At 42.7% G+C, this 25,137-nt stretch overlaps 2 protein-coding genes across 2 annotated transcripts in view; one reads left to right on the top strand and one right to left on the bottom strand.

The window, feature by feature from the left end:
- The window catches only part of rbms2a (RNA binding motif, single stranded interacting protein 2a), a 62,993-nt gene that overhangs the window by 17,761 nt on the left and 20,095 nt on the right, over positions 1–25,137 (bottom strand). The gene's annotated exons all lie outside the window — the stretch shown is intronic.
- LOC130410110 (uncharacterized) lies at positions 1,942–4,145 on the top strand. Its single transcript, XM_056734537.1, has 2 exons — positions 1,942–2,440; positions 2,503–4,145. The coding sequence occupies exons 1-2, from the start codon at positions 2,301–2,303 to the stop codon at positions 3,173–3,175; spliced, it is 813 nt and encodes a 270-aa protein (XP_056590515.1). The 5' UTR covers positions 1,942–2,300; the 3' UTR covers positions 3,176–4,145.

The raw sequence follows: 25,137 nt of genomic DNA, 5'->3' as shown, positions 1-25,137 counted from the left end.
CTGCGTGATGATTGGAGGGTCTGTCATCTCTTTTTAATCCAGTTTTATGTACTAAAACGCTTGTTTTTTTGGGTCGACAGCTTATAAAAACGTATTTCTTGTTTCTTTTTTAGCTTGTTTGCTATACACATTGTCACATATCAACTTATAAACTTTTTTTTTTTGTAGTTATAAATCATAAATGACAAGGAGGCGGCAGCTTCTCGCAATGCAAAGAGACGGTTGGTGTGGGCGTGGGCTTGGTCTTCAGATTATGACGCGTATCACTCTGTGTCTCCATTTCCAACTCAGTCCCATCGCGGATGTCGCGGAGTCGAAAGACAAACTGCTGCAACCTTCATCGTATATTTCACACAATTTCACACCACATTCATTGTTTCAGTTTAACATAATTCCCACATTTCCTCCCGTTCAGTTAAATATATATATATATATATTAGATCGTTTGTTCATTAATTAAAGTCACTGGAAAAAACGCCTAGTTGGTACGACAGGGTTACAGAGCATTTTCTTGAAAAGGAACGTAGGGGAGAATTTACATATAAATAAATTGACAATTTTTATGATTTAGGCCGAAAATGAGCTTCCCCTCTTTAAAAGATCAGCAGCCGTCACTGCTGTGCGACATATAAATTGGTCTGTGTGAAGAAGAACTGGTATAGCTTGTTTGTGTGTTATGTTAATCAATGGCTAATGTACATAGTTTTAGTAGAGTGAATGTGTTGCACAGTTTAACATGCAACAAGCGTGAAGCTCATGGATTTGCATGCGTCTCACTGTATGAGAAAATAAACACATGTGTCCAGAGTTGAGACTTTATTTCAGTTTTATTTCACTGTTTGAGAAAAACTATCATGACTGAACTACACACACTGAAACTCAATTGACTTCACGACAACCAGTCAAAATAAAGCACAGATTAACCTTAATGAAAAAAGACTTTAGTGTTCTATAGTATTTGATATAGCAAATTGTGGTATTCTTGTTGTAAATTGATAAACTGTATTAAAGACTGTAGTTAACTTTAATATTTACTGTAGTAATGTTCAAAAACATTATATTATCTATTTTACTGCAGCTTACTATAGGCCTAGTAAATACTAAAGTAGTGTATTTTTATGTGGACAAATATACCTGTATTACTATTGTATAGTAAAAAATTGATAAAACAGAACACAAAAAAAATGGGTAAACTTAAAATGATATAGCCCTAATTGATCCATTTGTATATAACATAAAAGTCAAAACTAGTGCTATGTGCAAAAAAGTTAATATACAACTAGTGTTGCTTTCGTCAACGAAAAGTATGACGAAATATGGTCGTCAACGAACCTTTATCACGTGACGAAATGAGACGAGACGCAATGTAAATGCTGGTCATGTGACGATGACTATAATTAAATGTATAATGCAATATTGTTGACAAATAAAAACGAGACTAAATGTGGTTTACTAAATAAAAACTATGCTAAAATGTCTCTTTATTTTCGTTCAAAAAGTTCAAAAACCCCATAGTACATAATTTTTTTTCTGCAGTTTAAATATATGGCCATAATTTATTCATCTGTATGTAACATGAATGTCTTTTGTCAGTTACCTGCCTTTTCATGATGAACTGCACTTGCATATTTTTTTTTAATGATGACAACTGACAATTTATACTTGTGCTCCTACTGTTTGGCCTGTGCTACCAAACTTTAAACCACTTTAGCACCAGTGCTATGAGAAAAAAAGTGCATTAATTTACTGCATTATTTATGCTACTAAAGAGCAATGAGGGCAGTCACTCATTAACTGTTGGTTCTTTGTAAAACTGGCAAATGTAACCTTCCAGTTGACTTGCGAAAGCACATCTATTTGTTTTATTAATAAAGGATATTGGAAGTAAAAAAATTCCTCCAGAGGGGCTCGTCGTCGCAAATCTGCTCAATTTTCTTCAAAGCTTTCACACCTGGACCTCATCACTTCCTGTTCGCTGAGAGAGCGTGGTTTGAGACAGAGCTCCGTCAAACTTTTTCTAAATATATCGTTTATTCCTGTTATTTCTTAATATTTATATTGTAAATTGATAACTCACAGAGGGTTAAACCTATCCTTAAGTGTATCCCATACCAAATATCGTCATATAACGCACAGATAGATTTGTTTTATACGATCATTCGCTATTAGCACTCAGGCTGTTAGCATTCCCAGCCTTTAGTTTCTGAATATTGCCTTTACTGCTTAACTCACTGTTCTCATTATGACACCACTAATGGCTAATGATTCAGATATGTGTTTAACGTTACCTTTGAGTGCAGATGATGAATCTTTCTTCGCACTTCAGTCAGAACTGGAAGTATTGGAGAAGCAGATCCACGATCTACTCGAGAGGCAAACACGTCTGCGAGAACGTAAAACGGCGATGGAAACATCCCGGGCTGACGCTCGCAAAGTTGCGGTAAGTGTTCGACGTGATTGTAATACTCCTATCACTTCTACTCCGTGTGTTTCTATGCACAGAGCCCAGGCTTCAAGATCACGACGAGCCGAAATGAACTTCACTCCTGCACCTGCACACACACGGCGGAAGGCGAAATCCAGGACCGGAGCGATGACCTCTCCCCCACCGCCGCGACCGGTCTCCGAGATTTCTACGAGAAATCGCTTTGCCGCCCTCTGCGAGACGAAATCCAACGCTGTGGTCATCGGAGACTCAATCGTCCGGAACGTACGCGCCTCCTTCAATGAAGGTAATGTGCGCACTCACTGTTTTCCTGGCGCCCGTGTTCTAGATGTGTCTGCGCAGGTAACTGCGATTCTGAAGGAGGATGCAAGAGTAGGAGCCGTAGTTCTGCACGCGGGGGTGAATGATGTGAGAATGCGGCAGTCGGAGATCCTGAAGAGGGACTTCAGGAGTCTGGTCGATACTGTTCGCAACGCATCGCCGTCGGCGAGGATCATCGTATCAGGGCCGCTTCCAACTTACCGACGAGGGAACGAAAAGTTCAGTAGACTATTTATGCTTAATAATTGGTTAATGTCATGGTGTATTGAACAGAAGCTGCTCTTTGTAAATAATTTTGATCTGTTCTGGGAGCGACCTAGGCTTTTCCGCCCCGACGGGCTGCACCCCAGCAGCATTGGAGCGGAAATTCTGTCTGACAACATCTCAAAGACGCTACGCACCATTTGACTAGTAAGTACAAATTTTAACTACAGTCTGTGTTCTTCTCACCCAACTGTTAAGAATGTTACTGCTTTCAAATGCATAGAGACTGTGTCTGTCCCCCGAATAATACAACCAAATAATAATTTATTTAAAAGTCAGAGAAAAAATCTTATCATGATTAAACCAAAAGACAATATATTTAATGAGCAAAACCAACGCCTAAAGTTTGGGCTACTTAATATTAGATCACTAAATCCAAAAGCAGTTATTGTAAATGAAATGATCACAGACAACAGTTTTGATATACTTTGCCTCACTGAAACCTGGCTTAAGCCAGATGATTACTTCGGTCTAAATGAGTCTACTCCTCCAAGCTACGGTTATATTCATGAGCCACGTCCGGTTGGTCGAGGTGGTGGTGTCGCAACAATCTTTAGAGACTTTCTTACCGTTACTCGGAGAACAATGCATACATTTAAATCATTTGAAATGCTTGCGTTGAACATAACAGTTCCAAACAAAAGTAAAAAATCATTGGTCTCTCTTACATTGGTTACTGTGTATAGACCCCCTGGGCCTTACACTAATTTTCTGATAGAGTTCGCAGACTTCTTATCGGATCTATTGGTTAACGTCTATAAAGTACTGATTGTTGGAGATTTTAATATCCACGTAGACAGTGCTAACGATCCATTAGCTGTGGCGTTTAAAGAACTACTAGACTCTTGTGGTGTAACACAATACATCAATAGACCTACTCATCGCCTTAATCATACCCTAGACTTGATTATATCTCACGGAGCCGATCTAACCAATATCGATATTATACCTCAAAGCGACGATGTTTCCGATCACCATCTTATAATATGTACACTGCGCACTGCAGAAATCAGTTGTATATCTCGTTATCGACAAGGTAGAACAATCACCTCAACTACTAAAGATAGTTTCGTAAAGAACTTGCCAGATCTGACTTCTCTAATAACCTTTCCAACGAATATAAAATTGCTCGATGACATGACCAGCAACAGTGGCAATACATTAGAAGCGGTCGCACCTATGAAGTCAAAAAGGATAAATGAAAAGAACATAGCACCATGGTATGATAACACCACTCGCGCCCTAAAAAGAGAAACGCGTAAACTGGAGCGAAAATGGAAACAAACCCAATTAGAGGTCTTTAAAATTGCATGGAAAGAGAGCGCAAGCTGTTACAAAAAGGCACTAAAAGCAGCAAAAGCCGAGCACTTCCGTAACCTCATAGAAAATAACAAAAACAATCCAAGGTTTTTATTTAGTACAATTGCTAAATTAACAAACAAACAGACTCCACCTGACCTGGGTATTCCGCCGCACCTTGGTAGCAATGAATTCATGAAATTTTTTACCGAGAAAATCGAAATAATACGAGACAACATAGCTAAAACCAAACCTCCAAGTTTGTCGGAAGAATTAGTTTCAACCGTCACCCAAAAAGAAAAGCTAGAGTGTTTTTCTCCTATAAATCAGGAAGATTTAATTAAAATTATTGCAACATCCAAACCGACGACATGCTTATTAGACCCCATTCCGACTACTTTATTAAAAGAGTTACTACCTGCTGTAATTGAGCCCATTTGTAACATAATCAACTCGTCTATTTATCTAGGACATGTCCCAGGACCCTTTAAACTGGCTGTAATTAAGCCTCTTAACAAAAAACCAAATTTAGACCCAAATGAACTTGGAAGCTATAGACCGATTTCAAATCTCCCGTACTTGTCTAAAATACTAGAAAAAGTAGTGTCAACTCAACTGTGTACCTTCCTACAAAATAATGACATGCACGAAAAGTTTCAATCTGGCTTTAGACCGCATCACAGCACTGAAACTGCGCTCGTTAGAATTACAAATGACCTTCTTATTGCTTCAGATAAAGGAAACATCTCACTCTTAGTCCTGCTTGACCTTAGTGCTGCTTTCGATACTGTAGACCATAAAATACTACTAGATCGTTTACACCATTATATCGGTATTCAGGGACAGGCACTGCAATGGTTCAGATCTTACTTAACAGACCGATATCAATACGTCCATTTAAATGGGAAATCGTCAAATCTTACGCAAGTCAATTATGGATTACCTCAGGGATCGGTTTTAGGACCCTTGCTTTTCTCCATATACATGCTGCCCCTCGGCAACATTATTAGAAAACATGGAATTAGCTTCCACTGTTATGCAGATGATACTCAGCTATATATCTCATCAAGACCAGATGATTCCTTTAAGCTATCCAAACTGGCAGAGTGCATCGAGGACATAAAACATTGGATGACTAGTAATTTCCTCCTTTTAAACTCTAGCAAAACAGAAATATTACTTATAGCACCAAAATTAAGTAAACCGAATATCTCCGATTACAGCCTGCAAATTGAAAGCTGCACTGTTACTCCAACAAATACAGTTAAAGACCTAGGCGTTATATTAGACGGCAACCTGTCATTTAAAAATCACATCTCAAATATCACAAAAACAGCCTTCTTCCACCTTAGAAATGTTGCCAAATTACGAAATAGTTTATGTGTTGCAGACGCAGAAAAGCTTATTCATGCATTTGTGACCTCACGGCTTGACTATTGTAATGCTCTACTTAGTGGTTGTCCTGTATCATCGATAAACAAACTACAGTTAGTTCAGAATGCAGCTGCCAGAGTTCTTACTAGGTCAAGAAAATACGATCACATAACCCCAGTTTTATCATCGCTTCACTGGCTACCCATTAAGTATCGCATTGATTTTAAAATTATTTTAATTACTTACAAAGCCCTGAACGGTTTAGCACCTACTTACTTAACCGAGCTTTTATCACGTTACAACCCATCACGCTCGCTGAGATCTCAAAACTTAGGACTTTTGACAATACCTAGAATAACAAAATCCACCAAAGCTGGACGAGCTTTCTCATACGTAGCACCTAAACTCTGGAATAGCCTTCCTGATACTATTCAAGGGTCAGACACACTCTCCCAATTTAAATCTAGATTAAAGACACATCTTTTCAGCCAAGCTTTCACTTAATGCATAGTTAATGAACAGCAGCTACGCTAATTATTCTCTTTATTCTCTTTCCGCCTCTGCCTCGGGATGCCCATCCCGAGGTAGGAAGAAGTTCCACCATGTCCAGACGACCGACAGATGCCCATCCCCATGCCCATCCCGAGGTAGGAAGAAGTTCCACCATGTCCAGACGACCGACAGAAGCCCTCCCCAATTTGAGATTACACCAGATACAGCTGCAGACTGACTGACCATCCCAGCTCCATCTAAGGCAATTCCACCAGCTGCCAAGAGAAATATGACCATCGGACCATCCCAGCTCAGACCACTACATCCCCAACCAAGAGCAAAGACGGACTATTTGTCTTATTAATGCTGAAGTTACAATATTTGGTATTAAATGCTAAACTAAAATCACATGTCACCAGTCTGAGTGCAGCTATGACACGTCAGAGGGGATCTGGCCCTCCCGGTTGAGCCTGGTTTCTCCCGAGGTTTTTTTCTCCATTAATCAATCATTGGAGTTTGGGTTCCTCGCCACAGCAGGGCAGTGTTGGCCTGCTCACCGGGAGACTGCATTCATTCATTCATTTATTTATTTATTTAGAAATTAGATGTTATTTATTAGAATGAACTTACTCGTTGTATAAATACCATGCACTGTGCTGTGTTTTAACTTTTCTGTTTTTCCTGTTTGCCCCTGTAAAGCTGCTTTGAAACAATACACATTGTAAAAAGCGCTATATAAATAAACTTGAATTGAATTGAATTGAAGTAAAATCATGACAAATACTTCGATTATAATAGTCGCACAGCAAGAAAAAAAAATTGTATAGGGAAAGGATGCCTCAAGAATCGTTTTATCATCACATCGCAGCCCTCTAATCATAATTGAATCGTATTGATTCCCAATCAGGGCGTCTTCCGTTTCTGGAATGAATGTATTCTATAAGGTAACAATAATATAGTTGGCATTCAGTATAACTTAATAATAAGATAACCTTGTTTGAAATAGGTTTGGCTAAGAATTTTTTTATTTAGTTTATGCTACTAGGTACTGTAGTAGAGTAGGCGAGGCGAGACCGTGGTTCGAGTCCGGTGAGTAATTGTGAATTAGCGCCAGCTGTGCGCACACCAGGCTCGAATCACGTAGGAGATAGGGAGCATATAAAAGGAACGAGCGACCGGACCGTCGAAGAGAGAGGACCGGGCCCGAACTTGTGTTATGTTTGTGTTTATAGTTATGTTTATGTTTTGTTCGCCGGCGGTCGTCCGTGAGGGGCCGCCGGCTGTTATATTACTTTATTAAATGTTTTGAATGTTTGCCGGTTCCCGCCTCCTTCCTTCCTTTTAATGAATTGTATTACAGGTACTTATACTTATACTATATACTAGCTGGGTTAAATAAAATTACATCCCTAATAAGAGACTACAATACAATTTTCATTGACTAAAAATAGACTAAAATGTCATCAGTTTTCGTCGACTAAAACTAGAATAAAATAGTCCAATTCAGTGGATCAAGATTCTTTCTTTTGAAGATCGTGATATGCTTTTTGGGGAATATTGCCCAGCCGTATCAACAGATATACTTTTTTTTCTCACGCTAAATGATCTGAGTTGTGTGAGGGACCTCTGAGCAGCTAGCGTTCAACCATGATCCAGTTATCACTGAAGTCTGTTCTTATCCTCACATGCTCTGGTATTTGTTTCCCTGTTAAAGAATTTCCACTGCTGACCTCCTCAACTCTCACTTGCTGATCGACTCAATGTAATCTAGTAGCTGCTGTTCTCCCACTACCTATTTATTTATTTAAAATATTTTTCCATTTCCATTTTTCAATTTAATTGTATTATCTTTATAATAATCGATGAAATTCATTAAATAAAAAATTATTTTAAAATTTTGAGAACAAGGCTGCTCATTATTTATTCTTTGAGGCTAAATAAATTGTACAACATATTGATCTTTATCGTCTGACTCAAACAGTCTTACGTTTATTCACATACCAGGGTTTCTGCAGTTATCACAAATTATCTAACTTAATTTAATGCTTTTTAATTCCTTTTTAATGCCATTTTAAAAACTGGTTAATCCCATAATGGGCCCACGACTAACCTGAATTAGAAATCACTCCGATGACAGCTTAAACATTTATAAACATAAAATCAGGCCACTAACAAACTCTGTAAATTGTACTGCCAAAGTACAAACATTAGCTTCATCAGCTAACAATTTCTGAACAGTAAAGCAAAAACTCTGAACCTCTTAACTCTTATAGGCTGCAAATTAAAGTATGCAAAAAAGTGAATTTAGTGTTAAGACACCAGAACACCTCTGCCTGCAGCGTCGCATTCGAACCAAACATTGCTCGAAGGTCGCTTGATCTTCCTTTGGAAGAGGCAGCAGCAGTAGCTGTAGCATTTATAGTGGTGGTGGCAGTACTAGTAGCAGCAGAGGGTACTTTGTCGGTCACATTAAAGTAACTAGACATAGTAAATTGCTGAAACTGTGTGACCTTAATAGACGATTTGTGACTGCATATGTAATTTAATGGCCTTTACAGCCATCGTACCTATCTTAAATTTCTTTTTGCAAACACTGCAAAAACCTGGTTGACCCCGAACGGGCTGCAACCATGTCTTAAAATCATCGTCTTCCAGACACTTCTCCTGGAATTTGCACTTCTCATCCCACCACTATCCAAACACCCAGCGTTACCCCAAATCTGCACAAGCCTGCAGCAGTTACCAAACTGGTTCCGTATTTTTAGCGCATAAATGTACAATTTGGCGACAGCAAATCACTTGTAAAGTTCATTCAAAATGAATTGTTAATATAATTGTATAGTTTAAATGCCTTCAGAATTTAAATGTAATGCTTTATAATGCCATTTAAGGCCTTAAATTGATCAAAATCCATTTAATGACTATGCATGTTATCAAAACCAGCATGCAATAATGCCAAATATTACAAATAAATGATGTTAATGGATGACTGTAGATTAACAAAGTTCGGGAGAAGCCAGAGCATATAATTAAGACCGGCTGGTTCGCAGTCAGCAATCATAGACCCTAGCCTATCAGCTTAAGCGAACCAGCACATAAGTAGAGAAAGATTCTTACCTGAAGCCGTCTCTAAAGGATTACACATCTACACATCACAGGAAGGACGTAAGGTATTCAAGGGATCATATGGGTTTGCAAACGATGCAGTCACGCTGCAGGGTCGATCCGTGAGGCAACATTTCCAATTACATCTTCCCGCAGATTAGGGAAGCGAATCCGCATCCCCGCTTGTTTACGTCGCGCAAGTCACCACGTTCGTTCCCACATGCAATTGCTGCCGGCACGCTAGCTCGCTGCTAAACGCCTGCTCATTGCAACCGCTAGCTCGCTCCTAAACGCCTGCTCATTGCAAACGCGAGCTCTCTGCTAAACACCGGCTAATTGCAAACGCTAGCTCCCTGCTAACGTTTGCTCACTGCTAACGGGGAACAAGCGTGAAGAGGCCGGCACCAGTAAACATATGCTAGTACGCCTCACAAGATCGCCGTGATTCGACCCAATCCAATAAAGATACGCTCAATGTCAACACGTCAACGTTTCAATGGCTGTGCAATAATTTTGGGGGAAACGATTCACTCTCTCGAGCCATGCAGCACCGTTGACTCTAATCAACCCCAAATTCTATGACTCAATTCCGATAATTCACAATACATAAGAATGTACATAATTACAAACTGATTTACTAGTGTTTGAACAGCCGAACTCGCTGTCATGCAAGAAGCTGGGTGAGTACAGTCTTTTAATACATTTAGATTTATCCACTGTCATTCCGCGGCGCCACTGCACTCAAGATTTGCATATCGCTGGCTAGCACGGAACCGTGCCGTTCAGCGAACGTCAGTCATACTATTGTAAAATTTTCGGAGATAAGTAACATAATCGGCACTTCCGAAAGGGATTGCTGATTAACAAATGTGTCCGTATCCAACGGGATGCGTTTCTACACAGGTTGTCATTCCCATTTACATCTTGCCCAAATAACGCACGCACCCGTAACCGTTAAAGGTGCAGTTTGTAACAATTTCGCAGTAAACTATCCCTAAACCACAAGCAAGTGTTTTATATAGAAAATACTCTGTTGAACAAAATATATATCTCAAATTATTCTTTCTACTTGTAAATCGTGTTTGTCACCGCCTTTCTGACGTAGAAACCGCATGACCACAGTGTCTTGGACAAAGGTGGAAGTGGTGTCCAGGGTCTAGTTAGCCACAAGCTTGTTAAAAGCAGTAACTTATACATGGACCACAAATATATGCAATAAAACCATAAACTTTATTGCTCTACTTAATACGCTAACATGATTTTGCGTTCCCGTCTGATCGATGGCAGTCAGCGGTGAAGACAACAGATCCCATCATTCCACGCGCCTTCACAGCGTCAAGCTATGGCCTGTTGTTTAGATTGTGCGCCATGTAGTGGAGGTTGTTACAAACTGTAGGGTTATACTGCCAGTATATTTACCAGTTGCTTAACCGCAAGATCTCTATGGTATCCCGTCTGCCAACCTGAACAGAACCGCATCTTGGAATCGCAACGCATTCACAATGTTAACTCTGAAATAATTAATTGTTTTTGAACCCACAGTGCGCACATCAACTTAAAGATACATGAGCATCCCACAAGTCGGCTAGGCTAGGCAGCGCTCCAGGTGAGCCATTGTCCATGCCAGTTGCCCTCGCACGGCAACCGCCAGCACAGCTCGAGGTGGCCTGCAACAGCACTGTCCGGTCCGTTTACCCGCTAAACATCACTCCTCCACCTAGCCAAGCAGTCGCCTCATGGCTAGCGTATCCGCTACTAACAGTCGTCGCTTGCCAGGATGCCGTCACCGGCCTGAGGAAGCTCCAGAAGCCACAACTACCCTCATCTCTGCGACTCAGGCAACGTCTTAGCATTCTTTTGGAACTGCTGTCCCCTCTCCGATGCCTTTAAACGCTCCGGTTCTGGAACCTCCTCCGGTCTCTAACAGCATCAGGGTGCAGATTTTAGCAGAAATTCAGGCTGCTTGCACCAGAGGCAGACCAATCATCCATGCCGGTCCCTCCCCATTCGGCCTTAATATTCAATGAAATCATCCTCTAAATACCTCGCTAACAGCTTCCAGAAACTCAATCATCCATGCCGTTTCTCACAGGACCCAACGGACATACCTCACGGCTTGGAGGAACTTCAAAATGTTTCACCTCTCATACAACATCCCCTTCCCGGATTCTTCCCTCCTCTCCATCACTTCATTCATATCCTTCCTCAATAACACGAAGCATCTCCAAGCCAGCTCCATCAAAGGTTACTTGAGTGGGATCCAATTTTTCACAATTGATGTTCAACGCACCTTCCACAGACATAGGAAGTTCTCAGACATCCATGTTCCTCAAGGCCATCCAGAGAACCCAACCCACTCCCCAAGATGCTAGACAACCCGTCACCTTAGAGGTCCTAACCAAATTAATCTCTAATCTTCGCAAGGTTGGAATTCACTACTACATCTCACTTCGACCCTTTAGTTCATCTTACCATTTCTGAATTATCCATACTCCATTCTGACACAATCACGTTCTTGATCAAGCATAGCAAGCAAGCAAGCGAGACAGACCAGGCCAGACGAGGTCATCTGCTCACCTATCCAGCCGTTCCAAACCCTGGCAGCATACATCCCCTTCAGGACGTCACAGGTTACATATCCATCTGACCCTCTCTTCATGGACGATTCTGATCGCCCCGCTTCTTGTTTTTGGTTCATCTAAAACATTTAAAATCGGTGCTGTTTAGGGATGGGCATTTAAAGCAAAAATAATATTCGAAGATCGATGAGAACTATTCGAAAATTATTCGAAATTCGCACCCCTCCCCCACATGGACGCATTTACAGTATTATACACACACAGACGGAGAGAGAGAGAGAACATTTACGCTTTAAAGCCGTATGACGGCACACTGCTCTATGTATTATGGAATAGGCAATCTTACATAAAGCAATACATTAAAATAACCTGCTGAAACATTAATATATTAACAACCGAATGACTGCACTTTTTATCAGTACGTCGATCAGAATCAACCTCTTATAATGCTAGAACATTACCTTGTAAAATATGAGCATGCACATTTATACCAACTAAAAAACAGTGCGATTGATCAAAGAAAATATATTAAAGCCATAAAGATTTTAGACCAGACTTAATACGCGTTAAAACATATTAACCGAATGACGTCATTTATTAACAGTTCGGAGCGATTTCATGAATTAATAGCTCAAAAGGCTTCAGTTTCTATTGTCATGAAAAAGTTTCTCCAGTCTGGCAGTGATGGTTTTTCTAGACGGAACAGTAAATTCAGGCTGTACAAACTCCATAAGATTTTTAAAACACTCTCCTCCGACAAAGCCGATCGGAATCATATCTTTAGCGATCATCTTGCTAGTTAGTGCCGTTATTTGTTCCGCCCGTCTGGCATTCAAATTGGTTGTTCTGACCATAAACTAGCAACTGATTGCTGACCTGTGGATGGACCTGCTGGGTGCTTCACCCTCATATGATTCTGCATCGTAGTTGTGTATCCATGATAAGTCAGCTTTGCATTCCAGAGTTTGCACTGCATGCTGCACTGCTTTATTGTCATTCATTTTATTAAAGGACCCCCACACACAGAACACATTTTTGACATCGTCTCAATTTATCGTTTCCGTTATGTCACGCGGGTCTACAGTGTGCGTAACTTGGTTACCAATTCTTGTGGGAAAATGTTTTGCTCTACTGTCTCTTGATTGACAGCCTTTAGGTTTTAGGTGCGTCGTTATTGGCAGCGCCACCCTTTGGTTACATGAACGCGTTACACGTAAAAACACTGCAAATTTTTTAAGATCGCACACACTATTCGAAATTCTAGAGTTAAATATACTATTCGAATATTCGAAATTCGTGACTCAACCCTAGTGCTGTTACAACTAGGCATCCCAGCGGATCCATTCTCCACCCATTCATTCCGCATTTGCGCGGCAACCACACAGATCCAAGTGCTCGGCCGTTGGTCTTCTGAAGCATTCAACCGACCTTGCCCTCATCAGAAAAGCACACCGGACTCTCCTCACCCACCTCGTTCAACATCAGCCTCCACCCACCAAGCAGTTCTTCCCAGATGAAGCATCGTCACTGCGCCTCCCCTCACCAGAGGCACCTTCACTCCATGCCACTTGCTCCTGCATGTTCTGCCGCAGCAGAGCTTACCCTTCCCCCCCAGTAATTTGTTCCCTCGCATGCTCCCCTTCCCCCATCCCATTCCCCAGAAGCAGACCGCTTCATCCCTCACTCTGCCGCAGCAGAATGTCTTTCTTCCCCCTAGCTGTATCCCTGTTTGTCTCCCTTACCTCTTCCCAGAAGTATTGTGCTTCCTCCCTCATTCTGCCGCAGCAGAATGTCTTCCCTTCCCCTAAATTCCCTTGCATGCTTCCCTTACCCCTTCCTCTTCCCCAGAAACCAGCATCGCACCACGCGACAGCCCCCGCAGGGGCCCGTGCTTCATCCCTCACTCTGCCGCTGCAGAACGTCTTTCCTACCCCCAGCTGACCCCTCCCTGCATGTTTCCTTCCCCTTGTCCCCTTCCCCGAAGCCAGTATCGTATTGTGCGACCGCCCCCGCAGGGGCCCGTGCTTCATCCCTCACTCTGCCGCCGCAGAACGTCTTTCCTCCCCCCTGACAGAATCCCTCGCATGTTTTCCTTACCCTGTCTCGGAAGTATTGTGCTTCCTCCCTCACTCTGCCGCAGCAGAATGTCTTCCCTTCCCCAAAATTCCCTCGCATGCTTCCCTTACCCCTTCCTCTTCCCCAGAAGCCAGTATCGCACCACGCTACAGCCCCCGCAGGGGCCCGTGCTTCATCCCTCACTCTGCCGCAGCAGAACGTCTTTCCTACCCCCAGCTGACCCCTCCCTGCATGTTTCCTTCCCCTTGTCCCTTCCCCCGAAGCCAGTATCGTATTGTGCGACCGCCCCCGCAGGGGCCCGTGCTTCATCCCTCACTCTGCCTCCGCAGAATGTCTTTCCTCTGATAAAATCCCTCGCCTGCTTCCCTTCCCCCTTCCTCCGAAGTATTGTGCTTCTCCCCTCCCTCATCATACCCGAAGCCAGTATCGCCGCAGCGACCGCTCCACCAGGGGCCCGAGCTTCATACTTCTCTCTGCCGCAGCAGAACGTGTTTTCCCCCAACCCCCCCTCCCCCATACTAGAAGGGTACCATGGCTTCAAAACTTCTCTCTGCCGCAGCAGAACGTGTTCCACACCCCCACCCAAGCCACGAGCCAGTGTCACCGCAGTGATCACCTCTGGGTTTCCAACCTTTGCTCTACAGCAGTTAATGTCAGCAGCAAGTAGACATCATCGCAGCACCGGGCCTCCAACAGGGGAACATTGATGCATACTTCTCTCTGCCGCAGCAGAACGTGTACAAACCCCCACCCATGCTAGAAGCCGGAGTCAGCGCAGTGACCGCAGACGCCTTTCATCAGGAAGCTTGCTTCACCGCAGAGTTCACTTACACAGAGGCCACGTCTCCATTCACGCGCTGATGCAGCTGAGACCATGCACGCTCATGCCAGCAACACCACAGCGACCAACCCTGCAGGGGCCCGTGGTTCAAACTCGTGCTCTACTGCAGTAGAAGCCAATCAATTCGCAGGCATCGTTGCTGCAGCAAATGCCCAAACAAGGGCCCACTGCTTCATACTTCTCTCTGCCGCAGCAGAACGTGTTCCACCCCATCCGTGCTAGAAGCCGGAGTCACCGCAGTGACCACCCCAGGGCTCCCAATCTTACTCTGCCGCAGCAGATGTCACGCATCTTGAAGCCATCATTGCTACAGCAATGCCAAGCAGGGGACCACTGCTTCCTACCCATGCTCTGCCTCAGCAAAACGCCTTTCATACTCAAAGCCAACGTCGCCACAGCGACCGCCCAGTCATGGCGACCGCAAGCCACCATCCAGGAAGCCTTTCTCTCAGCAGTTGTTTTTGGGGTGTATGCGCTACCTGGCTGCTGTCCAACTCATATCCTTGCACTTTTTGGGGGGTGAGTTCTGGGTTCGGCCGTTTCCGAGCTCGGCGCACTTGCCCCTATTGGGGGGCGGGAGCGTACCGGGATCGGATGGAATCAGCGAGCTCGGAACCTGCAGCCCTACCATAAAGTATATTAATATTGCAATAAAACTTATTCGTTTAAGATAATAAAGAAAACACTGAAAGGGAACGCATATGTGTGTTTTCCCCATGTTCAAAATTGATGAGACCGATTTATTTCATTATTTGTCCCAAGATGAAGCAAATTTCATGCATTATTATAGTTCCATTCCATTCCATTTTCTACCGCTTATGCGAACTACCTCGGGTCACGGGGAGCCTGTGCCTATCTCAGGAGTCATCGGGCATCAAGGCAGGATACACCCTGGATGGAGTGTCAACCCATCGCAGGGCAGACACATTATTAAAGTTACAATTATTTAAATTATGCAGCATCACCACAATCCCCCCAGAGTGTGGTTTTTAGTAGGTTTCGAAGCAAAATTATTTGAGTAGGCTAACGTTTACTATGTGTGGAAAGCATTCACTTAACATAATAATCAATTGTTTGATGGCGTTTGCTTTTAGAGGGTTTCGCATCTGAACTTGAAGTTCAACCATGTCCAGACGACCGACAGATGCCCATCCCCAATTTGAGATTACGCCAGCTACAGCTGCAGATTTACTGACCATCCCAGCTCCATCTAAGGCAATTCCACCACCAGCCAAGAGTAAATACGGACTATTTGTCTTATTAATGCTGAAGTTACAATATTTGGTATTAAATGCTAAACTAAAATCACATGTCACCAGTTTGAGTGCAGCTATTACACGTCAGAGGGGTTCTGGCCCTCCCAGTTGAGCCTGGTTTCTCCCGAGGTTTTTTTCTCCTTTAATCAATCATTGGAGTTTGGGTTCCTCGCCACAGCAGGGCAGTGTTGGCCTGCTCACCGGGAGACTAACATTTATTTATTCATTCATTTATTTATTTAATTAGAAATTAGATATTATTTATTAGAATGATCTTACTCGTTGTATAAATACCATGCCCTGTGCTGTGTTTTAATTTTTCTGTTTTTCCTGTTTGTCCCTGTAAAGCTGCTTTGAAACAATACACATTGTGAAAAGCGCTATATAAATAAACTTGAATTGAATTGAATTTAACTCCTTGTAGCCTATGCATCCGCACGCCACGTGCGCAAAATCATAGCATCAAGCTCTAGCAGAATGTTTTTAATGCGAACTGCAAACGCAATAAGAACTTGTCTCTTAGTGCGCTACGAAGACTCTAAAGGTACACAATAACTTAATTTATACCTTTTCTAGGCGTACCGTATACCTTTTGAAGTTACTTAAGGTAAACCTTTTTAAGTGCGACATTAGAAGGTGCTGTCCAGGGTGGTGGTGTTGAATAGGTTGAAATTGATACCTCTAGAACCAATTGTTCACTCTACCTTGTGTTGAAGAGTGGGTAAAGTATTGAGAAAACATGTTATTATAAAGAAACGATTTAGAAATAGTAGAAATTGCATTTATCAGGTCTCACTGAAATAGTATAAATAAGAAAGAAATATGTGTGTTTGTGTATATTTATGTATTTATAATTTTGCAAGTCTCTGATCCCGCACCCTCACTGCCATACATTTTCTGTGTTAACCAGCTACATTAACTTGCTTTTGGCTTTCTTGAAAGGATCAGTTCCCCTTCAGTCGGTCTCTCGACGTTGTGTTGAGAGACAGACTGGGGTTTGATTCTGAGAACCTATCATCTCCGACATAAAACTAAAACGCCAAAGGGCTTTGGCGAATGGCCTGCCCACTTCGTTCCCTCCATCAGGGAACGAAGGTTACAGACGTAACCGAGACGTTCCCCTTCCGTCGGTCTCTCGACGTTGTGATGAGAGACAGACTTTGGCCCTATCTCTACACGCCACAGCGCTGAGCCTTATTACGACCTCAAGCTGAGTGACACTGACTAGCCTAGCGAGTCACAAGTGAGCGTTGCAGCTAGACGTAACCTTCCAGTGGAATAGTAGTGGACATACTGTTAAGCCTGTACTGACAGTCATCACGGACATGGCGTTCGCAAGGGACTGGCTTTTGCAGGTTAGTTATGGTGTTTACCATATTTATCGTTACGTAAACGCTAACAACCATCAGTGTATTATAATATTATTTATGAAAACACTTCAATAGCCTAAACTGAGTGTATTAAACTCCAGTATTTTATTAATAAAATTAAAATTAAAACTAAGTTTTTATATTATAATATTACATTTTATATGTGAAATCAAACTGCAATGTAGAAAATCTTTTTGTATAGCGGTATGAACCATCAAAGGCGATAATGTATAGCTAAGAGCGGTCCAGACCAACCTTATGAAAGTATACTTACAGAAGGTATACTTAACTAAGAAGGTTTCGGGACCTTAACAGTAAGGTACAGCTTAAGGTATAACTAAGGAACGATGTAGCGTTAAGAAGGTCTTTGGGAAACGTAGCCCTGATTGGTAAAGCTGACCCAGTCTGTTGTGATTGGTTCCCCGCTTAGAGTGTGTGTGTGAAGATGTCCCAACCATACCATATCAGCGAGCTTGATTGGTCGGTGCCCCTCTCAGTGCACGTGTATTCATAAGCTTTGGCTTTAAGCAATAAACAGTAACAATGGTGTCAACTTCACTTCATCGCTTAAAAACATGTGGATCGATTGAAGTGTAACGGTGGTCTGCTAGTGCATGTGCAAACGTCATTCTTTGTTAGAGATTGCAAATTTTTCCTACTATTGCAAGGGAAATCACACCAGACCGATTGGGTAAGTATAGATTAGGTTATAATAATAAACACTAATAACAGAAGCGCTAGTTTTGCCTTTTTATATTGGACCTAAATTGGATAATAAAACAAGCAGATTGACCAGGAGACATTTGCAAGCATGACTTCTAAAGACGTTTCATAGAATTGTTTTAGAGGTATGCACACACACAATATCAGTGTGTTACACAGAACAGCTTTCACAGCCGATGTTAAAGTCATGAAGCTGTTATTTGACTGTTGGTTATCTTAGAATTTGTGTATCTGAATTCTTCTTACCAGCTGTAGAACTGTTATGAAAGTGAAAGTTGTTAAGTGTGTAGCTCAGTCAAATGTTTACAATCTCTGATAAGCAAACACTACTCCAGCGGCTCTTCTCTAAGGAAGGCCTCGCCCCTATTTTGGTTTATTCCTTTGGGTGGAGGTTTTTCAAAAACCAGGAATAGTGACATCATGTACCAGGGTAGAATAGGGCTGTAGTCTGATTCCAGCCGTCAGCTGTAGTCCTTAGACAATATCTTGCTTGGCATTGAACTTTGAGCTTTATCATTTTGCAGATATTTTTTATGCACTAACCGCAACATTACACACAAACTAAAGTTTGAAAATTGACATGACAGGGAATGGCCACCTTAAGGCTAAGAGTAGATCCTAACTTGCTGATAGGATAGATTACCCCAAAAATAGGTAAAAACTAATATAAAATTATCAAACCATCCTCATTCATTATATATATTTATATAATAATACTAATATAAGAAATGGTTTGGTCCTGCCTTAGCACTCTCAGTGACGGTGTTTAGTAAGTAAATGGGCCAGAACTACAGTGACCACAATGTTGCCCAGAAACGTTAAATCCAAATCTGGTTTTCAAAAAAGGGAAGCGTTTAAAGAGAGATTGGAAGGATAAAGGAAAGTGTGTCAAACTGTAACCCAGTTTTTCACCAAGAAAGGTGGGTAGCCTATAGCAGTGGATCTCAACTCTGGCGCGCGAGATCCACTTACCTGCCGAGTTTAGCACCGTGCCGAGTGCGGCCACCGCCTGGCAGAAGCCGAAGCCTGTGTCCGTCTGCCCAAGGGGGAGGAGCAGGGGACGGGGAACACGCCCGACTCCCTGCTAAAGGAGGAGCCACCGCCGGCCGCCAGGGGGCGGACAATCGAGCCGTCCACCGAGGGCCCAGGGCCACCGCAAGGCACTGCGAAGGAGAGTTCCCCGGCTGGTTGAGGACCGAGCAGCAGCATGTCGGCTAACCTTGAGTTTCTCATGGTTAAATTTAGACCGTTTTATCTGCCACGGGAATTCACTTCCACAGTTATAACGGCAGCTTATATTCCACCGGATGCTGATGCCAAGCTTGCTATGAAAGAACTTCATGCAGCCATCAGTAAACAACAGACTGCTCACCCGGAGGCTGCATTAAATGTTGCGGGAGATTTTAATCACTCTAACTTAAAGACAGTGCTCCCTAAATTTCACCAGCATGTTTCCTGTCACACAAGAGGAAACAAAACTTTGGATCATGTCTATACAAACATGGCTAAAGCTTACACCGCGACCCCCCTCCCCCACCTGGGTCAATCTGATCACCTTTATTTGTTCCTCACCCATCAATACCACCATTGATAGTGTCACAGCTCAAAAGCAGATCACCATATACCCGAATCAGAAGCCATGGATGAACAAGGAAGTGCGCCTCCTGTTGAAAGCATGCAACACCGCCTTCAGATCAGGTGATGCACAGGCCTATAGTACTTCCAGGGCAAATCTGAAGAGGGGCATCAAAAAGGCCAAGCACTGCTACAAGATGAAGCTAGAGGAGCATTTTACCAATTCTGACCCTCGACGCATGTGGCAGGGCAACCAGGCTATTAGTGACTACAAACCCAACCACTCCATCCCCATAGCCACAGATGCTGCCTTTCTGAACGAGCTTAATGACTTTTATGCACACTTTGAGAAAGACAATAAGGAACCCGCCACCAGGCTCAAACCTTCTACTGACCACCCAATCATCACACTAAACTCCACAGATGTTTACACTGCACTAAGCCGGATAAATGCACGCAAGGCTGCTGGTCCTGATGGCATCCCTGGTCACGTACTCAGGGCATGTGCGGAGCAGCTCGCTGGGGTCTTCACGGATATCTTCAACCTGTCCCTCGCCAAAGCAGTGGTTCCAGCATGTTTCAAATCCACCTCCATTGTGCCCATTCCAAAACATTCCAGCCCGACATGCCTGAATGACTACAGTCCCTGTAGCACTCACACCCATTGTTATGAAGTGCTTTGAGCGCCTGGTCCTGTCACAACTAAAAGACTCTTTACCATCCACACTGGACCCATACCAATTTGCCTACCGTAGCAACAGGAGCACAGATGATGCGGTGTTCATGGCGCTGCACTCCGTGCTCACACATCTGGATAATAAGGACACTTATGCACGCATGCTGTTTGTAGACTTCAGCTCTGCATTCAATACCGTCATCCCTTCCAAGCTAATCATCAAACTTGGAAACCTAGGCATTAACAATTCAACCTGCAACTGGATTATGGACTTCCTGACGAACAGGCCTCAGCTTGTTAGGGTAGGCCACAACTGCTCCACCACCATCACCCTCAACACTGGTGTACCACAGGGCTGCGTACTGAGCCCCTTTCTCTACTCCCTTTTCACACTCGACTGCAAGCCTGTGAATGGAACTAACTCATTCATCAAGTTCGCAGACAATACAACAGTGATTGGTCTCATCAGCAACAACGATGAGACTGCTTACAGGGAGGAGGTACGGCACCTGGCCAGATGGTGCTCAAACAACAACCTGCTCCTTAACACCTCCAAAACAAAGGAGATCATCGTGGACTTCAGGAAGGTGAAAGGAGGCACACACGACCCCATCCACATTAACGGGACGGCTGTTGAACGTGTTTCTAGTTTTAAGTTTCTGGGGATCTATATTTGGGAGGACCTGTCCTGGACAACCAACACCTCATGCCTGGTCAAGAAGGCGCACCAGCGTCTCTTCTTTCTGAGGACACTGAAGAAGAACAAACTGTCTTCAACTATCCTTGTGAACTTCTATCGCTGCACGATAGAGAGAATCCTGACCAACTGTGTCACAGTCTGGTACGGGAGCTGTTCTGTTGCTGAGCGCAAGGCACTGCAGCGGGTGGTGAAAACAGCCCAGCGCATCACAGGAACTACACTCCCTTCCATTGAGGACATCCAAAAGAAACGCTGTCTGCGTCGAGCTCGCAGCATTCTCAAGGACTCCTCTCACCCTGCTCATAGACTGTTTACTCTCCTGCCTTCCGGTAGGCGTTTAAGGTGCCTCCGGGCAAGAAACAGCAGACTAGGAAACAGCTTTTTTCCCAGAACTGTTTCATTATTGAACTCTGCTCCCCACTGATTCCACTACCCCTCATAACTTTAACTGTAATGCTGCTATTACATTGTTCACATTGCACTACAGGGCTGCCATGCATGACTGAACTGTACACACCAGTACTTCATGTTATCTGCTCTACCGGACTGTTTACACACACATAGCATCATTTGCACTCTATACTGCTCACTTGCACACCAGGAATATTACACTGAATGCTCATTTGCACTAATGTACTACTCTCATACCTGCATTACCTCATCTACTGCACTCTAACTTTCATAACTGCATTACCACATATACTGCACTGTAACTTCAATAACTGCACCAACTTCTCTGCTGCACTGTAACTCATCTATTGCATTTGTCATGGTTCCACTATCATGTCATGTTTTTTTCCTGTCTTGAGTGTAGCCATGGCATTGCCTGATGGTTTTATGTGAGAAAGACATAGTTCTTTCTCGTGTCTCGTCTTTGGCCCCGCCCTTCTCGTTCCTCGTCAGCCTCTCCTTAGTGCTAACCCCCAGCACCTGTTGCTCGTTATGATCCTGTGTTTGTTCCCCTATAAAACACCCTTGTGTTCTTTGTCTTGTGCTCGTGCATTGTACCTGTACCTGTATGTGATACCTGGTCCCTCGTCTAAGCTGTATAATATACCGTGTCTGATGTTGCTGTCTCCTCTTTGTTTAGTAAGTTTTGTTTATGTGGTGTTTAAATCAAGTGTTTGTTTTCTTAGTTGAGTTAGTCAGTGTCCTAGTTTATTGTTAAAGTTAAATATATCCCTGTCCTGTTTTACCCCATCGTGGGTTTTTGTTTTGTGTTTATTGTTTAATAAATATCTTTGTTAACCCCTTCATCCACCTTGTCTGTGCCTGCACATGGGTTCTCCTCCTCTGTCCCTCACCACCCACGTTCACGACAGCATTACTGCATTTATTGCATAACTAACTGCATCTACTCATCTATTGCACTATAACTTCAATAACTGCATTATCTCATCTACTGCACTGTAACCTTAATAACCGCATTAACGCATATACTGCACTGTAACTTCAATAACTGCACTAACTCATCTACTGCACTGTAACCTTAATAACCGCATTAACGCATCTACTGCACTGTAACTTCAATAACTGCACTAACTCATCTACTGCACTGTAACCTTAATAACCGCATTAACGCATCTACTGCACTGTAACTTCAATAACTGCACTAACTCATCTACTGCAATGTAGATGCCTCAGGCCCTGGACGGATTACTGTCATCGATGGAAAAATGAATTCCAAAGTTTATCAAGACATTTTGCAGGAAAACTTAAGACCATCTGTCCGCCAACTGAAGCTTAACAGAGGTTGGACGATGCAACAGGACAACGACCCAAAGCATAGAAGTAAATCAACAACAGAATGGCTTCAACAGAAGAAAATACGCCTTCTGGAGTGGCCCAGTCAGAGTCCTGACCTCAACCCGATTGAGATGCTGTGGCATGACCTCAAGAGAGCGATTCACACTAGACATCCCAAGAATATTGCTGAACTGAAACACTTTTGTAAAGAGGAATGGTCCAAAATTTCTCCTGACCGTTGTGCAGGTCTGATCTGCTACTATAGGAAACGTTTGGTTGAGGTTATTGCTGCCAAAGGAGGGTCAACCAGTTATTAAACCCAAAGGTTCACATACTTTTTCCACCCTGCACTATGAATGTTTACATGTTGTGTTCAATAAAAACATGAAAACGTATAATGTTTGTGCGGTATTAGTTTAAGCAGACTGTGTTTCTCGATTGTTGTGACTTAGATGAAGATAAGAACACATTTTATGACCAATTTATGAAGAAATCCAAGTAAGCCCAAAGGGTTCACATACTTTTTCTTTCAACTGTACATTTCGTTACACTGTATTTGTATATGTGTAATGACAATAAAGTTGAATCTAATCTAATCTAATCTAAAAATTCACAATTATTCAGCGGTCTCAAACCACGGTCTCGCCCCGCCTACTCCACTACAGTTACTTAGCTAGTAAACATTAGCTTGTTAACATAAGCTTGTTACATAGGACGTCACACACTGCAACTAACACGCCAAAGCCGTTTCCCATGCATTGTTTTATTTTTGGCGACCTGGTATGAGGTGAACATTAACGGCCACAATTATACACCCATCCTGCCATTCAGGTCCCGTGTCACACACAGCCGCGAACATACCGGTTACAATTTTGTGACGTTGCAAACATATCTAGCGTCAACAAAAGGTGCACAGCTTTCATTCAGTTGGAGGAGGTCATTTTCTCAGCATCTATTTTGTGCAGTATGTACGCTGCGGATAAGCTCAACATTCAGTATAATAATAATAATAATGAATAATAATTTTGTTAAGAGAATTTTACATTTTGTCAAATTTTACAATTGAAAATACATAACCTTCAGCACATTTCTTATGGTTGTTTTTAATCTTGGATCAAATAGTGAACTGCATACTAGACTTGCATTGCATGTACAAATCACCAGCAGTAAATGTTGTGCTAGTACTAGTGTTGAACTACAAGAAGCAAGACAGCAGCAAGCCCTTAATTAGAGTTATGTAAAGCTTTTGATGTGACAGTTAGGTTCTACAGATGTGGTAACAACAGCTGCGCAGAGGGGGCCCAATTAGATTTTTTGTCATGGGGCCCAAAATTCCTGGCGGCGCCCATGGTCATAGTAAGCAAGCTTGCTGACATCATCCATGGGAACAAGGTCAACCCAGCCCTTTTTCTTAGCTTAACATTTCTTTCTGTTCTTCAGTAAGACTTGTTTTCAGCATCGTTGTGAATAGGTTGAAACTCTTAACTGAAAACTTTTACTGGATTTTAGGAGAGCTGTTAAAATAGTGTTAAAATAAAATGATTAGTGAATACAGGCCCTGTTTGTTTCCATAACAGCACAATACTAAAGTTTTTCTCGATTGCTAAAACACAATTGCTGAAACAATTCACCATTTTCTGACAACTATAAACAGATTCTCAGTACAATACACTGACTTGTACAAAGCCCACACAAACAGCCTCATTTTGCAAAGGTTTAAACATGTTCTGATTCAGAAACACTAAATTAAAGTGTGAAGTGTCAAGATGTAAACTCAAATAGCACACTCTAATGAGGTTCAATTAAAAGGAAGGAAGGAGACAGGAACCGGTAGACATTTAAACATTTAATTAAATAATAACAAAGCAAAAAGGCAGCCCCTCATGGTCGACTGCCGGCCAAAAGAACATACATAAAGACTTAAACATGTTCGGGCCCGGTCCTCTCTCATCAGCAATCCCGTCGCTCGTCCTCTTATGCTCCCAATCTACTCTGTGAGATATGCGGGACCGGTGTGCGGAAAGCTGATTCAAACTATCAATCACGCCACCGGCCCCGCCTCACAGCTCTCGTCAGGTCTTCCTAACCACACAGACATTTAACCATCAGTGAACATTCACTGGCAAACTGATGACACGCCAATCAGAATCTCAGGAACATATCAATAGGAGCACAGGTTATTGTGCATCCTAGAATCATCTACTGGGCGTAATACTACTTACTGTAAGCATATGGGTCAATGACGTGACATGTATTTTTTGTGTCCAAATTCATTATTTTCCTAAAAAGAATTT

The sequence above is a fragment of the Triplophysa dalaica genome, chromosome 21, assembly GCF_015846415.1.
Source record: "Triplophysa dalaica isolate WHDGS20190420 chromosome 21, ASM1584641v1, whole genome shotgun sequence".
Taxonomy (NCBI): domain Eukaryota; kingdom Metazoa; phylum Chordata; class Actinopteri; order Cypriniformes; family Nemacheilidae; genus Triplophysa; species Triplophysa dalaica.
Note: the sequence above shows the minus strand (reverse complement) of the source record. Positions and strands in the feature narration are given on the sequence as shown.